Source organism: Mustela putorius, unplaced genomic scaffold, assembly GCF_011764305.1.
Source record: "Mustela putorius furo isolate JIRA1106 unplaced genomic scaffold, ASM1176430v1.1 tig00000580_pilon_pilon_pilon, whole genome shotgun sequence".
NCBI classification, from domain to species: Eukaryota; Metazoa; Chordata; class Mammalia; order Carnivora; family Mustelidae; genus Mustela; species Mustela putorius.
In genome coordinates, this window is record NW_025421423.1 from 8,507,463 (window position 1) to 8,528,335 (window position 20,873).

Genomic DNA, 20,873 nt, shown 5'->3' on the forward strand with positions numbered 1-20,873 from the left:
TCACAGAGAAAGATATTTCACCACGGCATTTAGAGTTAGCAACAAAACAGTGATGGCCAGCTGCAGAGGATAGCAACCAGCAGTCACCAGTAGGAAGTAGTAAACCTGGGTATTGAAGCACTCAAAGTCAAATTAAGAGACTCTTAAAACTCAAATATAGAAAGCTAGAATTCATCTAGGTGCCCAGTATTAGAACTAGTTTTCACTTGCAGTTGAGGATGATGCATTTGCTTTGAGCTAAGCTTTGAAAGAAATAACAAAATCAGAATATATCCAGAAAGTTCTTAACCCCAGAATAAAAATATGAGTGCATTTCTTCACATTACAAAAAGTATCTTTCATGCTTTTTTTTCCCCCTTTTTCCCTTAAGTTCATTGTGGTGTCACTAAAGGAGGGTATGTTCAACAATGCAAATGTCCTTTTCAAAACCAAGTTTGTGGATGGTGTTTCTACAGTAACCAGATTTACTCAATGTCAAAATGGAAAGATTCCAAAGGAAACCACATCCAAGGCAAAAGGACCCAAATGATCACATCTGGAAGTTAAAAGAACAAATTTACTCCTTCACCTTGACCTGTAGTTTAAATATAAAGAACTTGGGCTTTACTTATTTATGTAAAAATGTAATGTCGTTACTTAACCTATATTTTCTCTTCCTTTATGTAATCACTTATAAATACGTAGATTCCTCTCAATTAGTTTAACTGTCGTCCAATTACTGGTGATTGTGATTTTATGCATGTCCTCAAATGCTTTTTTATTACAGAATTATATATATATATATATATATATATATATATATATATATATGGAAGCCTGAGATAACCTGGTTGGTGATAAATTCTGTTTGCAAAATCAAAAATACAAAGCAACAGATGAAATTAGAGGATAAATATAGCTGATAGTCAGCTTTTAATTAGTTAATTCCTACGGTAATATTAGTGTGTTTTCTGTTGTTAAGAAAGTCATTTAGGGGAGGAAGACTTATAAAAGCAAGTATCTGGACCAACAGAGGGAACATAAAAGAAGCTATTAGGCATGCACGAGCTGTTTGTGGCTCTTTGAAGGTACAATGCCAGAGCCCTGATTTAGACTCAGTGATTTAGACTTAGCGATGTTTGGTTATCATGTTTCTATATGCTTAGTAACTAGTATGTGCAATCTTAAGTTTTTAAAGCCTTTACCACTTTTTAATAGAAGCCTGGGAGAAGGTCTTTTGCATGCTGCCCTCCACCTTTATCTGAAATCTCCTCATGTTTTCAAAGTCCAATCAATAACAGTCTATTGGTGAATGAGAATGTATTTATTTTTCCTTCATTCTGATACATTTATAAATAGATCCATCTGTTTTACCAAAAGAACTCAAAATTTGTTGATTATGTCTTAGTGTCTTCTGCTTTCTAGTTCAAAAGGTTGAATTTCCTTTAAGAACTCAAAAGAAGCACTGCCAGTCACCGTAAGATTACTGTACATAGTTCCTGTTATCTCTAGGTACATCACCAGAATAGTGTCTCTAAACTTTGACTCTTCAAAGCTCTCACATGATCTAGTCTGATCTTGAGTATGTTATTTTGTCTCACATCTTTCTTGATACTTGAGTCTTAGTTCCTCTGGCTATCCTTCACCTATATATGCTTTTAATTCTTGGCCTTGGCTTTAACATTTCTCATCCTTCCCTCTCATGTCAGATAATATCCAGGTAACCGATATAATGGGAAACATAAGAAAGGATTGAATCTGGAATTAGTTCTTGTCCACTGTAGGAGGAGAGGGAGACAAAGCTATAAATGCTGAATTATAGGAGGTCTAATACCACATGTAAGAGACAGGAGTTTTTTTTTTTTTTTTTTTTTTTAATTTACTCTCCAATGTATTACAGACTGTCTGCCAGGACATTTCTGTCACTTCACACTTGCAGCAAGGTCACGTACCTGTTGACCACAGCCTAATCAGCACTAGCTATTAGTTTAGTATTTCTGATTTCCTAGTTACAAAATGGTATTTCATTGCTGTTTTAACTACGACTTTATAAATAACTTGTGAGGTTGAATATTTTGCCATATGAACTAATTTTCTTTACTACAAAGTTTGTTTGCTTGCTTCCCTAATTTTTGTCATATGTAATCTTGCTCTTGGATGAAATTCCTCAAACATTGAATTTTTGTGTTATGTTGTTCATATTCTTTGATTAGAAGACATGAAGGGGAATCGGAGACAAGTATTTCTCACATCCTCAATAATAGGAGTAACTAACATTTACTGTGCTCTTTTATATATCGGATGCTATTCTCATTTGCACATGTTTTCACATTTTAGGTAAGTACTGTTGATCAGCATTATATAATTGAGGAAATTGAATTGAGCAGAGAAATTAAGAAACTTGTCCCCAGTGGCAGTACAGTTAGTTCAAAGCGGAGCCACGATACCAGTCTTGGCAGCTGGTCTCCAGAATATACAGTATTTACCCTACTGATTGAACATTGGTGTTTATCGTACATAATAAAGTTAAGACATACCTGGATGAGCAGTATGCACGATGTGAGAAAATTATTTTAGGAAGAATGTCAAACATTTAAAAGATTTCTTTTTTTGTTTGGTTTGTTTGGGCATTTCAGATACACTACAACAGCAAAAGCAAAAACTCGAGATTCCCTCTTCCAATACAGTGAAGTAATCAAATAGCCCATCTGCTTCCACAATCATGTCACCTGCAATTTGGGGCGAGTTTTCTTCCTTTTTGATTTGTGTGCATTTTATTTACTTTTCTTAACTGCACTGTCTTGAAGTTCCAGCCTGATGTTGTTTAAGAGTGATAATGAGAGCTGGCATATTTGCCTTTTCTGTAGAATTTGGAGGAAATCATTCTGTCTATAGGCTTTTGGTTTATATTCTTTATCAAGGTAAAGACTTTTCCATCTATTCCTAGTTTGATCAGTTTTGTCATGGATGGGTTATTGCATTTTCATTGCTTTTTTTTTGCATTGATGATATGATCATGTAACTTTATGTGTTATGAATTATATTACTTAATTTTTGAATATTACACCTATTTAATCTGGTATTCCTAGATTAAACCCCGTTTGGCCATGGTCTATAATTCTTTTTATGTACAGGTATACCTTGTTTTATGATTCAGGGGTAACTGCATGGTTTTTGTTTTTTTATACAAATTGAAGGTTTGTGGCACCCGTGCTGCAAGGAAATCTCCCAGCACCATTTTTCCAATAGCATTTGTTACGTGTGAGTCTGTCAGTTTGGGAATTCCACAATAATTTCAAATTTTTTCATTATTATATTTGTTATGGTGATCCATGATCAGTGATTACAACTCACTGAAAGCTCAGATGATGGTTAGCATTTTTTAGCAATAAAGTATTTAAGGTATGTACTTTTAGACATGCTGTCACACACTTAATAGACTATTATAAATTTTATGTGCACTGGGAAACCCAAAATTTTGCTTTGTGATAACATGCTTTATTATGGCCATATGGAACAGAACCCAAAATATCTCTAGGGTATGGCTTTATTATAGGATTCTGTTTCCTAAGAGTTTGGTCATGATTTTTGTGTATGTTCATGAAGGTTTTTGGTAATTTTGTTTGTTTTCCTACTGGCTTTGTTCTGTTTTAGGGTAATACTATTTTTATAAAATGAATTGGGAGGGGCACCTGGGTGGCTCAGTGGGTTAAAGCCTCTGCCTTCAGCTAAGGTCATGATCCCAGGATCCTGGGATCAAGCCCCGCATCAGGCTCTCTGTCCATTGGGGAGCCTGCTTTCCCCTCTTTCTCTCTGCCTCCCTCTGTGCGTGCCTACTTGTGATCTGTCTGTCAAATAAAAAAATATTAAAAAAAATAAAATGAATTGGGAAATGTCCCTCCTTCCATTTTCCTGTAGAACTATATAGAATTTGTCTCAATTCTTTAAATATTAGAATTTTCCTGTGAAACTAGGCCTAGAGAATGGGGGGTGGGATGAGGAGAATATAAAGTAAGTACAATTGCTTTAATAGTTATGGGTCTACTTACCTATTTTATAACAGGTGACTTGTGATACTTTGTGTTTTTTGTTGAATTGTTGCATCTAAATTGTCAAATTTGTAATTTGTGTGGAGAGGTCATGGTATTTCCTCATGATCATTTTGATGTCTTCAAACTCTGAAGTGGTAATTTGTTCTTTTTTTCCTCTTTATTGGTCTTGCTGAAGTTTGTTGATTTTATTGTCTTTCAGTTTTCAATTCTTTGATTTTTTTTTTTCTTTTTGCTTACTTTGCTCTTTTCTAATTTTATGGTAGAAGTTTAGATTATGGATTTGAGACTTTTTTTTTTTTTCTAGCAAGTAATACCATTTAGCTTCATCTCACAGATTTTGATATGTTGCATTTTCATGTTGTTGTTTTTTTAATTTTTTTTGGATTTTTGTTGGATTCTTTTGGAATGTATTTAATTTCCAGATAGTTGGAGATTTTCCAGGTAGTATTTTCTTTTTTTTTTTTTAAAGATTTTATTTATTCGATAGACAGATCACAAGTAGGCAGGGAGGCAGGCAGAGAGAGAGGGGGAAGCAGGCTTCCTGCTGAGCAGAGAACCCGATGTGGGGCTCGATCCCAGGACCCTGCGATCATGACTTGAGCCGAAGGCAGCGGCTTAACCCACTGAGCCACCCAGGCGCCCCTCCAGGTAGTATTTTCTTACTGATTTCTAGTTTGTTCTGTTATGGCCAGGAATTTTTTTTTTAATTGTTAAAAATTAAAAAATGAGATTTAGAAAAAGTACAAATTCAATGGTCTAAGGTTCTATCTTAATCTGTATTCTAGGTAAATAAGAACAAGGTAAACCCAGACTAAATAGAAAGGTAGAGAAGTCAGCAGATATAGGACTGATAAACAGTGGAGAAAAAAATTAGTGAAACTGATAATTGGTTCTCAAAAGAATAATAAAATCATTCTATCTATAATTAGACCAATCAGGTAAACCAGAGGAATTCCAAGTCACTAATATCAGGAAGGGAAGAAGTTACCACTATGGCTCTTAATTAAAAGGATACCTAAAGTTATGATTTTTATGCCATTAGTGCAGCAACTTAAGACAAAATGGAAAATTGGAAACATAAAACTCAACCAAAATTGACAAGAATAGACAATACCAGAATTGCAATTCGAATGATTAAATATTCTCCCACAAGGAACACTTTAGGTTCATGTGGTTTTACTTGTAAATTTCACCATTCAAGGAGAAGTAACACCAGTCTTAACATTCTTACAGAAAACAGGAGGGGGATGGGAACACTTACAACTTGTTTTATGAGGCCAGGGTTTTAAAACTTGACAAAGACCTTACAAAACAAAATTACAGTATGGTAGTCCTCATGAACATAGGAGCAGAAAATATTAGCAGACTGAATCTAATGACATCCATAAAAGATAATAAACCATTTTCATGTTTAACAGATGGTATTGACCACTAGATATTTATACAGAAAAACACTGCCCTTTACAACATACACAAAAGATAACTAAAGATGAGTCATAGACCTAAAAGCAGTAGTTTTAACACTTCTAGAAGAAAATCTTTGTGACCTTAGGTTAGGCAAAGATTTCCTAGAATGCAAAAAATAAATAAATAAATAAATAAAACATATATAAAATTAAATTTAAAATATCTTCAAAGGCTCTTAAGAAAATGGAAAGACAAAGTACAGAATAGGAGAAATATATTTACAATGTAGAGAGCTGACAGAATTATGTGCAGAATGTGTAAAGAACTTGAACTCCCATGTCAATATTTGCATAAAGGGTAGGTAAAACTATGGTCACCTTAGCATAAACCAGGGTGGGGCAGTGCACTGTATTCACAATACTGACTGCAATTTTCACTGCCACACATTTGAATGTTTTAATGGCAGACTCTTTGGTTCTGGTCATGATCCTAGGGTCCAAGGATCGAGCCCCGTGTCGGGCTCTCTGCTCAGTGGGGAGCTTCCTTCCCTTCCTCTCTCTGCCTGCCTCTTTGCCTACATGTGATCTCTCTTTGTCAAATAAATAAATAAAATCTTTAAAAAAAAAAAATGGCAGGCTCACTTAAGGGTGTCTCTGATGAAGTTTAAAAATTTTTTTTTTTAATCTCCTCCTCCCTCTTTTGTAATCTGAGTGATAAAAATGGCAAGTAGGTAAAAAGCACTTCTGCATACCAAAACATAGTTGTTTGCAGAAATGCAGTTATTTCAGTTGGAGTGTGAAGTAACTGCTTTTGTTCTGGAATACCATTTTTATTTACTTAAATAGATGACCAAGACAAACTATGGTTAAGTCTGTGGTATTTGGTAGACATTTCTTAAAAATGAGCCTGTCATATTAACCTGAAATTTGTTGCAAATAATAAAATCATAGCTTTCAAACGAAAATTAGAATTTTGCCAAACTTGTATTTGTCATTGTGAGCTGGACATCTTCTCAGTGAAGACTTTTCTGATAATGTGGATGGTTATGTAAACAAGCAGGATTTTTTTTGTCATATTATGAAATATGTTAACATTTTAATGATTTGCATAACTCAGTAAGTGGTATTTTCCCATGACAAATGTGTGAGGCCACAAAATCCTACATTGGTACAAGACCAATTATAATGTTGCAGATTACAATAACTTTATTGATAGGGTTTCAGATGCCACATGGCAACTATTAAGAAGTGATCACTTGTTGCATTGTGTTGTTAATGTCAAGAAAGACTATCTACATCATCTAATATACCTCACTTTCCAGCTACATACTTATTCTCAACTCTAGGTATAAAACTTGAATAACTTGTCCAGTGTTACACAGCTAGAAAGTGAGGGGTCGGAGAAGGGAGCCAAGATTTAAACACAGAGTATCCAGCTAAAGACCCTATCTATACTCTCAGCCATTATAATATAACAAGCCAGTTAGGTATGCTCCTGAGTTTGTGCCTAGAGCTGAAATAACACTCCCATTCTGCCTTGCATAGACAAGATTCTCTTGTAACTTGCCTTGCATGGGTGGGAGCAAGGAGAGATACATTTACATCCATTGTAGAGAACAAGGATCACAGTTTAATACTAAAGCTCATGCCACTAATCATTTGATAGCAATCTAGTGAGATAATGTGGCTGCCCCTTTTCTTGCCACCGGTTAAGGACCAGTTTTTGATGGGTTAAGGCTTTAGGTATTACCCAAGACCATTTTTCTTAAGTGGTTTGTAGGATGGGCCCTGTTACTCGATGATCCTAAGTATCTTCTAAAGGTAACCTCAAGGCTCTTTGCTCCTTTCTGCATGTTGTTCCTTGTGTACATTACTACCCTGTTTACAAGTTTGGCATTCTACGTAACCGCCCACTTTATGGAGTTCAGCCTATCCTCACTGCCGTTATGAACCCCACATGGCACCCAAACTGCAACAGCTGCCATTCCTAGACATGGCTTACTGCTTTGTTTTGGCTCATGCTTTTGTTAGTGTGGAACAGTCATTCTATACCATTCCTATTGACAGCATACCCACCTTTAAAGGTTCTACTCTGAAAACACCACCTCTGTGGATCATTCTCTGTGCCCATCTTCCTTTCATAAGGCATCAAAAATATTGCCTAATAGTAGTAACTGAACACATCTTAGTTCTAGTAGATTGTAAACTGCTAAGTGCAATACTTTGGAGCCCATAACCTATTAAATGACTTGATCTCAAAGATGATTAACTTAAAGGCAAAATAGACCATGGTATTTAGCTTATGTACCACACTATGGATTAGCAAACACTGATCCATATTCATTATGAAAAATTACTGTTAGGGGTATGACATACATTCGTACATCTAATTAAGTCTCACAGTAAAACTTTATGAGAAAAGATTTCATGCTAGAGACTTTTCCTCCGAGGAAGCCAAAGAATCATAGTATCAGCCCCTTTTACATGTTGTATCTATTACTTCCTACTTTATTTTTCATAGGTGTGGGAAGTATATATAAATTGTCTAAACTCTTTGTGTTCCAAAGTTGAAAGGTTTTTATTTCACATCTGTCTGCTTTCATGAAAACCTGAAGATGACACACACAAATGGAAGTATGTTTCATGCTTATGGGTTGGAAGAATTTTGTTAAAATGTCCATACGACCCAAAGGAATCTATAGATTTAGTGCAATCCCTATCATACCAACAGCATTTCTCAAATAACTAGAACAAATGTACTAAAATTTGTATGGAGCCACCAAATAGCCAAAGTGATTTTAAAGAACAAAGCTGGAAGTAACACAGTCCCCAGCATCAAGGAGACACCACAAAGCTATAGTAATGAGAATATTATGGTAGTGACATAAAAGTCAACCCATAGACCAATAGAAAAGGATAAAGTGCTCAGAAATAAAACTACTTATCTGGTCATTAGTCTGCCACAAAGGAGACAAGAGTATACAAAACTTTTTAAATTGCTTAGTAATTTAGATCTAGAAATTTGCTTTTGTGCTAATTAGGATTAACAATTCAGGGCATGTTAATTTGAAGAAGAGGGGGAAAAAATACCTAACAAAATGTTTATCCTGAGATTGCTTCCAGCTTAGCATAAGGAAGCAGATATTAAACACATCCTGATTACCTCTGCTTGGGGGGACCAGGAAGAGCATCAGTTAATTTACTTTTATAAATAATTCCAGTACTTTAAGCCATGTTTTCTACTCCCTCTCATAATTTCTATCACAGCTAAATGGACCAGAAATACACTGTGCTGCTAAGCTATGGCCCATGCTATTCCTGGTTGCTGCTGAAAAAATTTAGATGGCAAAATGTATATTTAGGATAAATACAGTGCACCTAGTTTCATCTATGACCTTATTTTAACAGCTCAACAAAGTTGCTGTTATTCTCACAGATGAGAAAACAGGCTCAGAGAAGTTACTTTCCTTGCTCAGTTAAGGTGCAGCCAATCAGAATTTGATTTCATCTCTTCAATTCCAAAGTTCATGCTCTTTCAACCACACAATTGTTTCCAACACATTATTTAGTAATGTAAAAACTATTTAAGGAAAAGCTTTAAGGGAGATTTAAATATGTAGGAGCATAAACTTTGAAATGAACTCCTTTTGGCTTCAGTCTCCTAAAACTAAAATAACAGAAAAATACAAAATAAATACAAACCACCACAGAAATAAAAGTTTAGTTTGGCATTTATCTAATTACATAGATAAAGGTGAAATAAACGGGTGCTTATCATGAGCCTATGCTATCTGCTGCAGAGCAAAGTTTTAATTATCACACATTAATGTGAACCATGACTAATTTTTCCCACCACTGTCCTCACTTTGCACCACAGGAAAACCTTGCACAGTGTGCATTTGGTCATCACCTACTAGGAATACACCATATACAGATTAAGAATAACTGTGCTCTCTCCTTAGGCTAGGGAAACAAAAGCAAAAATAAGACAACACCAAAATAAAAGGCTTTTGGGTAGCAAATGGAACCATCAGCAAAACCAAAAGGGAATCTACTGAGTGGGAAAAGATACCTGCAAATGACATATCCAATAAGGAGTTAAGTATCCAAAAATATATAAAGAACTTAAGCAATCCAACACACATACACACACCCACCCCAAAAGTAACAAAAATGGGGAAAGGACTTGAATAGACATTTCTTCAAAGAAGACCTACAGATTCTCAACATCTTTCATCATCAAGGAAATACAAACCAAAACAATGACATCACCTTACTCTTGTCAAAATGGTTAAAATTAAAAAGATAAATAAAAAGTGTTCATGAGAGGTGCCTGGATGGCTCAGTCGTTAAGCATCTGCCTTCAACTCAAGTCGTGATCTCAGGGTCCTGGAATCAGACCCCGTACTGGGGTCCTGCATCAGGCTCCCTGCTCTGGGAGAACCCTGCTTCCACCTTTCCCACTTACCCTGCTTTGTTCCCTGCCTTGGTGTGTCTCTGTCAAACAAATCTTTAAAAAAAAAAAAAAAAAAAAAGATCATGAGGGGATAGAGAAAAAGGGATCCTCATGCACTATTTGGGAATGTAAATTGGTGTAGCCACTGTGGAAAAATAGCATGGAAGTTCCTCAAGGAATTAAAAATAGAATTAGTATATGATCCAGTATTCCACTACTAGGCATTTACTCAAAGAAGACAAAAACACTAATTTGAAAAGATAGATGTGTCACTATTATTAAGGAATTTTTTTGGTGCCTTATGAAAGGGGGATGGGACTAGAGAAGGAGCCACAGATGCAGTGTCTTAAATAGCACGTTGAAGAATGGGTATGCTGTTGATAGGAATGTCACAGAGTAACTGCTCTAGTTAGAGGAGCATGAGCGAAAACATACTGGAAACAAAAGGCGAGAGGGAAGAACATGCATGCATAAGTCGTGACAACATGACACTGAATGTTCGGGAAATGAAATTTTTTTCTATATGCATGGATTATAGAATGTATACATGGAATCAAGAAATGAAGCTGAAGGATAAGGAGAAAGGAACCCTTGGCTTTGTTGGTGGGAACGTCAATTGGTGTGGGAACTATTGAAAATAGTTTGGAAGTTCCTCAAAAACTTAAAAGTAGAACTGCCATATGATCCAGCAATTCTACTTGTGTGGATTTATCTGATGAAAACAAAAACACGAACTTGAAAAGATACCTGCACCCCCATGTTCACTCCAGAGTTATTTACAATATCCGAAATATGAAAACAGCCTATGTATCCATCGGTGGAAGGATAAAATGTGGTATGTATAAATTCAGTGGAATATTATCCAGCCATAAAAAAAGAGAAGGAAATCTTGCCATATTTAACAGTATTGATGGAATTTCAGGGCATTCTGCAAAGTGAAGTAAGTCAGACACACTATTGTACAGGTGGAATATAAAATAAACCAATAATCTCCCCAAGCTCATAGATATAGAAAACATATTGATGGTTGCCAGAAGCAGGGGGTGTGCAGATGGGTGAAGAGGATCAAAGGTACAAACATCTAGTGATGGGGATGTATAGCATGGGGACCATAGTTAATAATACTGTATTGTATTTTTGAAAGTTCTTAAAGGTATCTTAAAAGCTCCCATCACAAGAAAAGAATTTGTAACGACCTATGGTGATAGATATGAACTAGAGTTACTGTGATGATTATTTTGCACTATATACAAATATTGAATCATGTATACCAGAAACTAATATAATGTTACAGGTGAGTAAAAGAAAATGAAGCTGGAAAACAGCAAAGGACTGGACTGAGAAAACTGACTTTAAACTGCCCTCTTAACAAGTCTGATGTGAATGGAAAATTGATGCTAGAAAATCTAATCAGAAATCAATAAAAATGGAACTCCCTCCTAAAATATAAAAACAGGAAAATGGTCAAGGGTACCTGTGTGGCCCCAAGATCCAACCTTGAAAATTTAACACAATTCTAGCAGAAGCAATAACCAGAGCCGTGATTAAAATCTCAATGGGAAGAAAAACACTGCAGAGGCAGGTAAAAGATATTCATGTATTTTCTGGCAAAATCAATGGAAAAGAGGGGGAGAGGCAGACTGAAATGACATCGGATCCCAGGAGTTCAGCTAGGTAGCTATCAAACCATTGCAAACACCTACAAACTCAATAGGAGATAGAAGAAGAGCAGCAATTCTAGGAACAGAAAATCGACTACTTTTTGAAAGGTGGTACATGCGGAGAAGTGAATCTGAAGTGATGGAAAGACAGACTGCCGTGGGTGGTGGGCAGCTCCCAGCAAGTGGTGGAGCCGTGGAGCACAAAATCAGAACTTTTAGAAGTCTACTCCACTGAGGGACATCGCTCCAGAGGCTAAGCAGGGGTGGAGCCCTCACAGGGACAGTGTGGTCTCAGGACCCACGGGGTCACAGAAAAACTGGGGGTATCTGAGTGTGGTAGAGCTGCCAGGTATTGGAGCAGGAAAGCTGGCTACAGAGGTGGAGCTGAGGAGTGAGCTCTTAGCTTGGGCCTTACCTTAAAAGGTGATCTGAGGCACAGTTAGGGTACTGCTTTTTGAGCAGGGACCCCACAAGTGGCAGATCTGGGGAGACAGCCCAGTTCCTCCTCCATGAGAAGCAGCACAGGCAGGAATCTCCTGGGTTTGGAGACTCCAAATGGGACCATGTGCCAGAGATAGAAACGCTCTGTCACAGGCCTGGTGAGCTTGGAGCAGGGCGGGAGACCAGGGAGACAGGAGTGTTGGTCTGCTTTTCTCCAAGGACACACTGAGGAGTAGGACCCTGAGCTCTCGGTTCCTCTGGGCTGGAGATTGGGAAGCTGCCATTTTCATTCCTGTCCTCCAAAGTGGTACGGAAGCCTTCAGGAAATAAAAGCTACCGAGAGGGAACCCAAGCAGATTACTTAGCCAGTCCCTGGCAAGGGGGGTGCAATTCTGCATTGGGCAAAGGCATTTGAGAATCACTGCCACAGGCCCCTCCCCCCAAAAGATCAGCAAGAACATCCAACCAAGACCAAGCTCACAGATCAAGGAGAACAGTGGAACTCCAGAGCTAGGGAAAAGCAACACATAGAATTGATGGCTTTTTCCCCATGATCATTTAGTCTTGCAAAGTTAATTTTTTTTCCTTATTTTGCTTTTCCCTCTTTCCTCTTTTCACATTTTTAAACAATTTTTTTGACAATACCTTTCTAAAGAATATTTTAATCTTCATTGTTATATCTTATCCCTATATTGTATTTAACCTTATTTTTATATACATATAGGTTTTTTTTTCCCTAAAAATTTTGGGATATAATTTCTTCTAATAGGTCAAAATATACCCTAATCTAGCACATGGCTTTGTTCTACTTTCCAACCTGAGCACATTCCCTCCTCTTTTTTTGTTTTTTTTTTTTTCTTTTTCCAACCAACTTATCAATTCCTTTTTTAGAATTTTTTTTTAAAAATTTCATCTTTAAAGCCATATTCCATGCCTTTATTGTGTTTACCTTTATTTTTGTGTATATATATATAAGTTTTTCTTTCGTTAAAATTTTGGGAGGTAGTTTCTTCTAAGAGGCCAAAATACATCCAAAATCAACTGGGTGGCTCTAGTTTATTCTCCAGTCAAATATAAATATACATATACATATAAATGTAAATATAAATATATATATATATGTGTGTGTGTATATATACACACATATATATGTATACACTTTATAATTTTTAACTATTTTTCCCCTTTTTTTTGCCCCAATTTTGGATCTCTTCTGATTTGGCTAGTGTCCATTTTTTGGGGGTCTTTGCCACCCTTTTAGTATTTTATTCTCTCGTTCATATATTCTTATCTGGATAAAATGACAAAGTGGGAAAACTCACCACAAAAGAAATGAACAAGAGGCAGTACCAATGGCTAGGGACCTAACCAATATGGACATTGGTAATATGTCAGAACTAGAGTTCAGAACGACGATTCTCAAGGCGCTAGCTGGGCTTGAAAAAAACATGTAATATATTAGAGAATCCCTTTCTGGAGAAATAAAATCCCTTTCTGGAGAAATAAAATCCCTTTCTGGGGAAATAAAACTAAAATCTAACCAAGCTGAAATCGAAGAAGCTACTAATGAGGTGAAATTTTAAAATGCAGGCTCTTACTGCGAGGGTAAATGAGGCAGAAGGGAGAATTAGTGATATAGAAGACAAAATGACAGAGAATAAGGAAACTGAACAAAAGAGAAAAATACTGGAACATGAGGAAAGAATCCGAGAGGTAAGTGATACCATAAGACGAAATGATATTAGAATAATTGGGATTCCAGAAGAAGAAGAGAGGGGCAGAAGGTATATTGGAGCGAATTACAGTAAAGAATTTCCCTAATATGGCAAAGGGAAGAAGCATCAAAATCCAGGAGGCACAGAAAAAGCCCTTCAAAAATCAATAAAAATAGTTCCACATCCTGTCACCTAATAGTAAAACTTCCAAGTCTTATTGATAAAAAGAAAAGCAGCTCTGGACATGTAGTCTAAAATACAATGGTAGAAATACTGGATTGGCAGGAGACTTATCCACAGAGACCTGGCAGGCCAGAAAGAACTGGCATAATATATTCAGAGCACTAAATGAGAAAAATACGCAGCCAAGAATACTATATCCAGCTAGGCTATCATTGAAAATAGAAGGAGAGATAAAAAGCTTCCAGGACAAACAAAAATTAAAAGAATTTGAAAACACCATACCAGCCCTACAGGAAATATCTAAAGGGGTCCTCTAAGCAAAGAGAGAGCCTAAGAGTAGTAGATCAGAAAGGAACAGAGACAATGTACAGTAACAGTCACTATACAGGCAATAAAATGGCACTAAAGTCATATCTTTCAATAGTTATCCTGAATGTAAATGGGCTAAATGCTGCAATCAAAAGACACAGGATATCAGAATGGATTAAAAGGAAAAAAAAAAAAAAACAAACCAAGATGCATCAATGTGCTGTCTACAGGAAACTCATTTTAGACCCAAAGACACATCCAGATTTAAAGTGAGGGTGTGGAAAACAATTTTCCATGCTAATGGATATCAAAAGAAATCTGGTGTGGCAATCCTTATATCAGACTAACTAGATTTTAAGCCAAAGATACAATAAGAGAGGAGGAAGAGCACTATATCATACTTAAAGAGTCCGTCCAACAAGAAGATCTAAGAATTTTAAATATCTATGCCCCTAACATGGGAACAGCCAACTATATAAACCAATTAATAACAAAATCAAGGGAACACATTGATAATAAAATAATAATTGTAGGGGACTTTAACAGTCCCCCTCACTGAAATGGACAGATCATCCAAGCAAAAGATCAGCAAGGAAATAAAGGTCTTAAATGACACACTAGACCAGATGGACATCACAGATATATTCAGAACATTCCATCCCAAAGCAACAGAATACACATTTTTCTCTAGTGCACATGGAACATCCTCCAGACTAGATCACATCCTGGGTCACAAATCAGGTCTCAACTGGTACAAAAAGATTGGGATCATTCCCTGTGTATTTTCAGACCACAATGCTCTGAAGCTAGAATTCAGTCACAAGAGGGAAGTTGGGAAGAGCTCAAATACATGGAAACTAAAGAGTAACATACTAAAGAATGAATGGGTCAACCAGGAAATTAAAGAATAATTGAAAAAATTCACAGAAACAAATGAAAATGAAAATATCAAAATCTTTCTTCAAAATCGTTTGTTCAAAATCTTTGGGACATAGCAAAGGCAGTCCTGAGAGGAAAGTATATAGCAATGCAAGCCTTTCTCAAGAAACAAGAAAGGTCTCAAGTATACAATCTAACCCTACATCTAAAGGAGCTAGAGAAAGAACAGCAAAGAAAGCCCAAATCCAGCAGAAGAGAAACCATACAGATCAGAGCAAAAATCAATGAAATAGAAACCAAAAGAACAATCAAGAAAACTAGGATCTGGCTCTTTGAAAGAATTAATAAGATTGATAAACCCCTGGTCAGAATAATCAAAAAGAAAAAAGACCTAAGTAAATAAAATCATGAATGAAAGAGGTGACATCACAACCAACACCAAAGAAATACAAACAATTTTAAGGACATATGAGCAACTATATGCCAGCAAATTTGACAATCTGGAAGAAATAGATACATTCCTAGAGATGTATAAACTACCAAAACTGAACCAGGAAGAAATAGAAATCCTGAAGAGACCAATAAGTAAGGAGGTTGAAGCAGTCACCAACAATCTCCCAACAAACAAGAGCCCAGGGCCAGATGGCTTGCCAGGGGAATTCTACCAAACATTTAAAGAAGAATGAATACCTATTCCTCTGAAACTGTTCCAAAAACTAGAAATGGAAGGAAAACTTCCAAACTCATTTTATGAGGCCAGCATTACTTTGATCCTCAAATCAGACAAAGGCCTCATCAAAATGAGAATTACAGACCAATATCTCTGATGAACATGGATGCAAAGCAAGATTGGTTTAACATCTGTAAATCAATCAATGTGGTACAATACATTAATAAAAAGAAGAACAAGAACCATATAATTCTCTCAATAGATGCTAAAAAAATCATTTGACAAAGTATAGCTTCCTTTCCTGATCAAAACTCTTCAAAGTGTAGGGATAGAGGAAACATACCTCAATACCATAGAAGCCATCTATGAAAAACCCATGGTGAATATTAATCTCAATGGGGAAAACTGCTACTTTTCCCCCAAGGTCAAGAACATGGCAAGTCTCTCCACTATCACCATTGCTATTCAACATAGTACTAGAAGTCCTAGCCTCAGCAATCAGAGAACAAAAAGAAATAAAAGGCATCCAAATCAGCAAAGAAGTCAAACTATCACTCTTTGCAGATTATATGATACTTTATGTGAAAACCCCTTAAGGCGACATTTCAAACTGCTAGAACTTATTCAGTAATTCAGTAAGGGGTTAGGATATAAAATCAATGCACAGAACTCAGTTGCATTTCTATACACCAAAAGCAGGACAGAAGAAAGAGAAATTAAGGAGTTGATCCTATTTACAATTGTACCCCAAATCATAAGATACCTAGGAATAAGCCTAACCAAAGAGACAAAGGATCTGTACTCAGAAAACTATAAAATACTCATGAAAGAAATTGAGTTAGGCACGAAATGGAAAAACGTTCCATGCTCATGGATTAGAACAACAAATATTGTGAAAATGTTTATGCTACCTAAAGCAATCTACATATTTAATGCAATCCCTATCAAAATACCTTCATTTTTTTTTTTCAAGGAAATGAAACAAAATTTATGTGGAACCAGAAAAGACCCTAAGTAGCCAGAGGAATGTTGAAAAGGAAAGCAAAAGTTGGTGGCATCACATTTCCAGACTTTAAGCTCTCTTACAAAGCTGTCATCATCAAGACAGTATGGTACTGGCACAAAAACAGACACCTAGATTAATGGAACAGAATACAGAACCCAGAAATAGACCCTCAATTCTATGGTCAACTAATCTTCAACAAAGCAGGAAAGAATGTCCACTGGAAAAAGACAGTCTCTTCAACAAATGGTGTTGGGAGAATTGGACAGCCACATGCAGAAGAATTAAAGTGGACCATTTCCTTACACCACACATGATAATAGAATCAAAATGACAAAAAGACATCAATGTGAGACAGGATTCCATCAAAATCCTTGAGGAGAGGAGTCAAGATGGCGGAGAAGTAGCAGCCTGAGTCTACTTCAGGTAGCAGGAGATCAGCTAGATACTTTATCTAAAGATTGCAAACACCTACAAATCCATTGGCACATCGAAGAGAAGAAGAACAGCAATTCTAGAAACAGAAAAACAACCACTTTCTGAAAGGAAGGGCTGGTGGAGAAGTGAATCCAAAGCGACAGGAAGATAGACCCCGGGGGGAGGGGCCGGCTCCCAGCAAGCGGTGGAGCAACAGACTACAAAATCAGGACTTTTAAAAGTCTGTTCCGCTGAGGAACTTCGCTCCAGAGGCTAAAACGGGGTGAAGTCCACACGGGGTCAACGTGGCCTCAGGTCCCGCAGGGTCACAGAAGGATCAGGGGTGTCTGAGTGTCGCAGAGCTTACAGGTATTAGAACGGGGAAGCTGGCTACAGAGACAGAGCTGACAGTGAGCTCACAGCTCTGGGGTACCTTGAACTGGATGCAGGCTCGGTGAGCTCGGAGCGCGGCCAGAGGTCAGGCAGGTGGGAGTTACTGGGCACTATTCTCTGAGGGCGCACTGAGGAGTGGGGCCCTGGGCTCTCGACTCCCCAGGACGAGAGACCAGGATGCCGCCATTTGTATTCCCGTCCTCTGGAACTCTACGGAAAGCTCTCAGGGAACAAAAGCACCTGAAAGCAAACCCGAGCGGATTACTCAGCCCCGTCCCTGGTTAGGGCAGTGCAATCCAGCCTGGGGCAAAGACACTTGAGAATCACTACAACAGGCCCCTCCCCCAGAAGATCAACAAGAAATACAACCAAGACCAAGTTCACCTACCAAGGAGTGCAGTTTCAATACCAAGGAGAGCAGCAGAATTCCAGAGGAGGAGAAAGCAAAGCACGGACTCATGGCTTTCTCCCTATGATTCTTTAGTCTTGCAGTTAATTTAATTTTTTTTCTTTTTCATTTTTTTTCTCTTCTTCTGCTAAAATTTTTTTAACTTTTACCCTTTTCTTTTTTAACGTTTTAAAACTAGTTTATCTAATATATGCATATTTTTTATACTTTTCTTTATTCGTTTTCTTTTTTAATTCTTTTCCTTCTTTCCTTTTTTTTCCCCCTTTCTTTCTTTCTGAACCTCTTTTTATCCCCTTTCTCCCCCCTCACGATTTGGGATCTCTTCTAATTTGGTTAAAGCATATTTTCCTGGGATTGAGGCCACCCTTTTAGTATTTTACTTGCTCCTTCATATACTTTTATCTGGACAAAATGAGAAGGCGGAAAAATTCACCACAAAAAGAAGAACAAGAGGCAGTACCGACGGCTAGGAACCTAATCAATACAGACATTGGTAATATGTCAGATCTAGAGTTCAGAATGACAATTCTCAAGGTTCTAGCTGGGCTCGAAAAAGGCATGGAAGATATTAGAGAAACCCTCTTGGGAGATATAAAAGCCCTTACTGGAGAAATAAAAGAACTAAAATCTAACCAAGTTGAAATCAAAAAAGCTATTAATGAGGTGCAATCAAAAATGGAGGCTCTCACTGCTAGGATAAATGAGGCAGAAGAAAGAATTAGCAATATAGAAGACCAAATGACAGAGAATGAAGAAGGTGAGCAAAAGAGGGACAAACAGCTACTGGACCACGAGAGGAGAATTCGAGAGATAAGTGACACCATAAGACGAAACAACATTAGAATAATTGGGATTCCAGAAGAAGAAGAAAGAGAGAGGGGAGCAGAAGGTATACTGGAGAGAATTATTGGGAAGAATTTCCCCCAATATGGCAAAGGGAATGAGCATCAAAATTCAGGAGGTTCGGAGAACGCCCCTCAAAATCAATAAGAATAGGCCCACACCCCGTCACCTAATAGTAAAATTTACAAGTCTCAGTGACAAAGAGAAAATCCTGAAAGCAGCCCGGGAAAAGAAGTCTGTAACATACAATGGTAAAAATATTAGATTGGCAGCAGACTTATCCACAGAGACCTGGCAGGCCAGAAAGAGCTGACATTATATATTCCCAGCACTAAACGAGAAAAACATGCAGCCAAGAATACTATATCCAGCTAGGCTATCACTGAAAAATAGAAGGAGAGATTAAAAGCTTCCAGGACAAACAAAAACTGAAAGAATTTGCAAACACCAAACCAGCTCTACAGGAAATCTTGAAAGGGGTCCTCTAAGCAAAGAGAGAACCTACAAGTGGTAGATCAGAAAGGAACAGAGACCATATACAGTAACAGTCACCTTACAGGCAATACAATGGCACTAAATTCATATCTCTCAATAGTTACCCTGAATGTTAATGGGCTAAATGCCCCTGTCAAAAGACACAGGGTATCAGAATGGATAAAAAAAACAAAACCCATCTATATGTTGCCTCCAAGAAACTCATTTTAAGCCCGAAGACACCTCCAGATTTAAAGTGAGGGGGTGGAAAAGAATTTACCATGCTAATGGACATCAGAAGAAAGCAGGAGTGGCAATTCTTATATCAGATCAATTATATTTTAAGCCAAAGACTATAATAAGAGATGAGGAAGGACACCGTATCATACTCAAAGGGTCTGTCCAACAATAAGATCTAACAATTTTAAATGTCTATGCCCCCAACGTGAGAGCAGCCAACTATATAAACCAATTAATAACAAAATCAAAGAAACACATTTCCAATAATACAATAATAGTAGGGGACGTGAACACTCCCCTCACTGAAATGGACAGATCACCCAAGCAAAAGATAAACAAGGAAATAAAGGCCTTAAATGATACACTGGACCAGATGGACATCACAGATATATTCAGAACATTTCATCCCAAAGCAACAGAATACACATTCTTCTCTAGTGCACATGGAACATTCTCCAGAATAGATCATATCCTCGGTCCTAAATCAGGACTCAACCGGTATCAAAAGATTGGGATCATTCCCTGCATATTTTCAGACCACAATGCTCTAAAGCTAGAACTCAACCACAAGAGGAAGGTTGGAAAGAACCCAAATACATGGAGACTAAACAGCATCCTTCTAAAGAATGAATTGGTCAACCAGGAAATCAAAGAAGAATTGAAAAAAAATCATGGAAACAAATGATAATGAAAACGCAATGGTTCAAAATCTGTGGGACACAACAAAGGTAGTCCTGAGAGGAAAATATATAGCAATACAAGGCTTTCTCAAGAAACAAGAAAGGTCTCAGGTACACAACCTAACCCTACACCTAAAGGAGCTGGAGAAAGAAAGAAACCCTAAGAAAGAAAGAAACCCCAAGAAAGAAACCCTAAGCCCAGCAGGAGAAGAGAAATCATAAAGATCAGAGCAGAAATCAATGAAATAGAAACCAAAAAACCAATAGAACAAATCAACAAAACTAGGAGCTGGTTCTTTGAAAGAATTAATAAAATTGATAAATCCCTGACCAGACTTATCAAAAAGAAAAGAGAAAGGACCCAAATAAATAAAATCATGAATGAAAGAGGAGAGATCACAACTAACACCAAAGAAATACAAATTATTATAAGAACAGAGATCACAACTAACACCAAAGAAATACAAATTATTATAAGAACATACTATGAGCAACTCTACGCCAATAAATTTGACAATCTGGAAGAAATGGATGCATTCCTAGAAACATATAAACTACCACAACTGAACCATGAAGAAATAGAAAGCCTGAACAGACCCATAACCAGTAAGGAGATTGAAACAGTCATTAAAAATCTCCAAACAAACAAAAGCCCAGGGCCAG

At 37.1% G+C, this 20,873-nt stretch overlaps 1 protein-coding gene across 7 annotated transcripts in view; it reads left to right on the forward strand.

The window, feature by feature from the left end:
• Positions 1–3,145, forward strand: part of SMC2 (structural maintenance of chromosomes 2) — a 60,943-nt gene extending 57,798 nt beyond the window's left edge. For 6 of the 7 annotated variants that reach the window (XM_013053826.2, XM_013053824.2, XM_004747726.3 and 3 more), the window contains one exon: positions 371–695. In XM_013053826.2, coding sequence (XP_012909280.1) covers positions 371–529 — 159 coding nt within the window. In that variant the 3' untranslated portion in view covers positions 530–695. Of the gene's footprint in view, positions 1–370; positions 696–961 lie in introns of those variants that run through there. The other variant, XM_045081642.1, reaches the window with a different exon arrangement.
• The last annotated feature ends 17,728 nt before the right edge of the window (positions 3,146–20,873 follow it).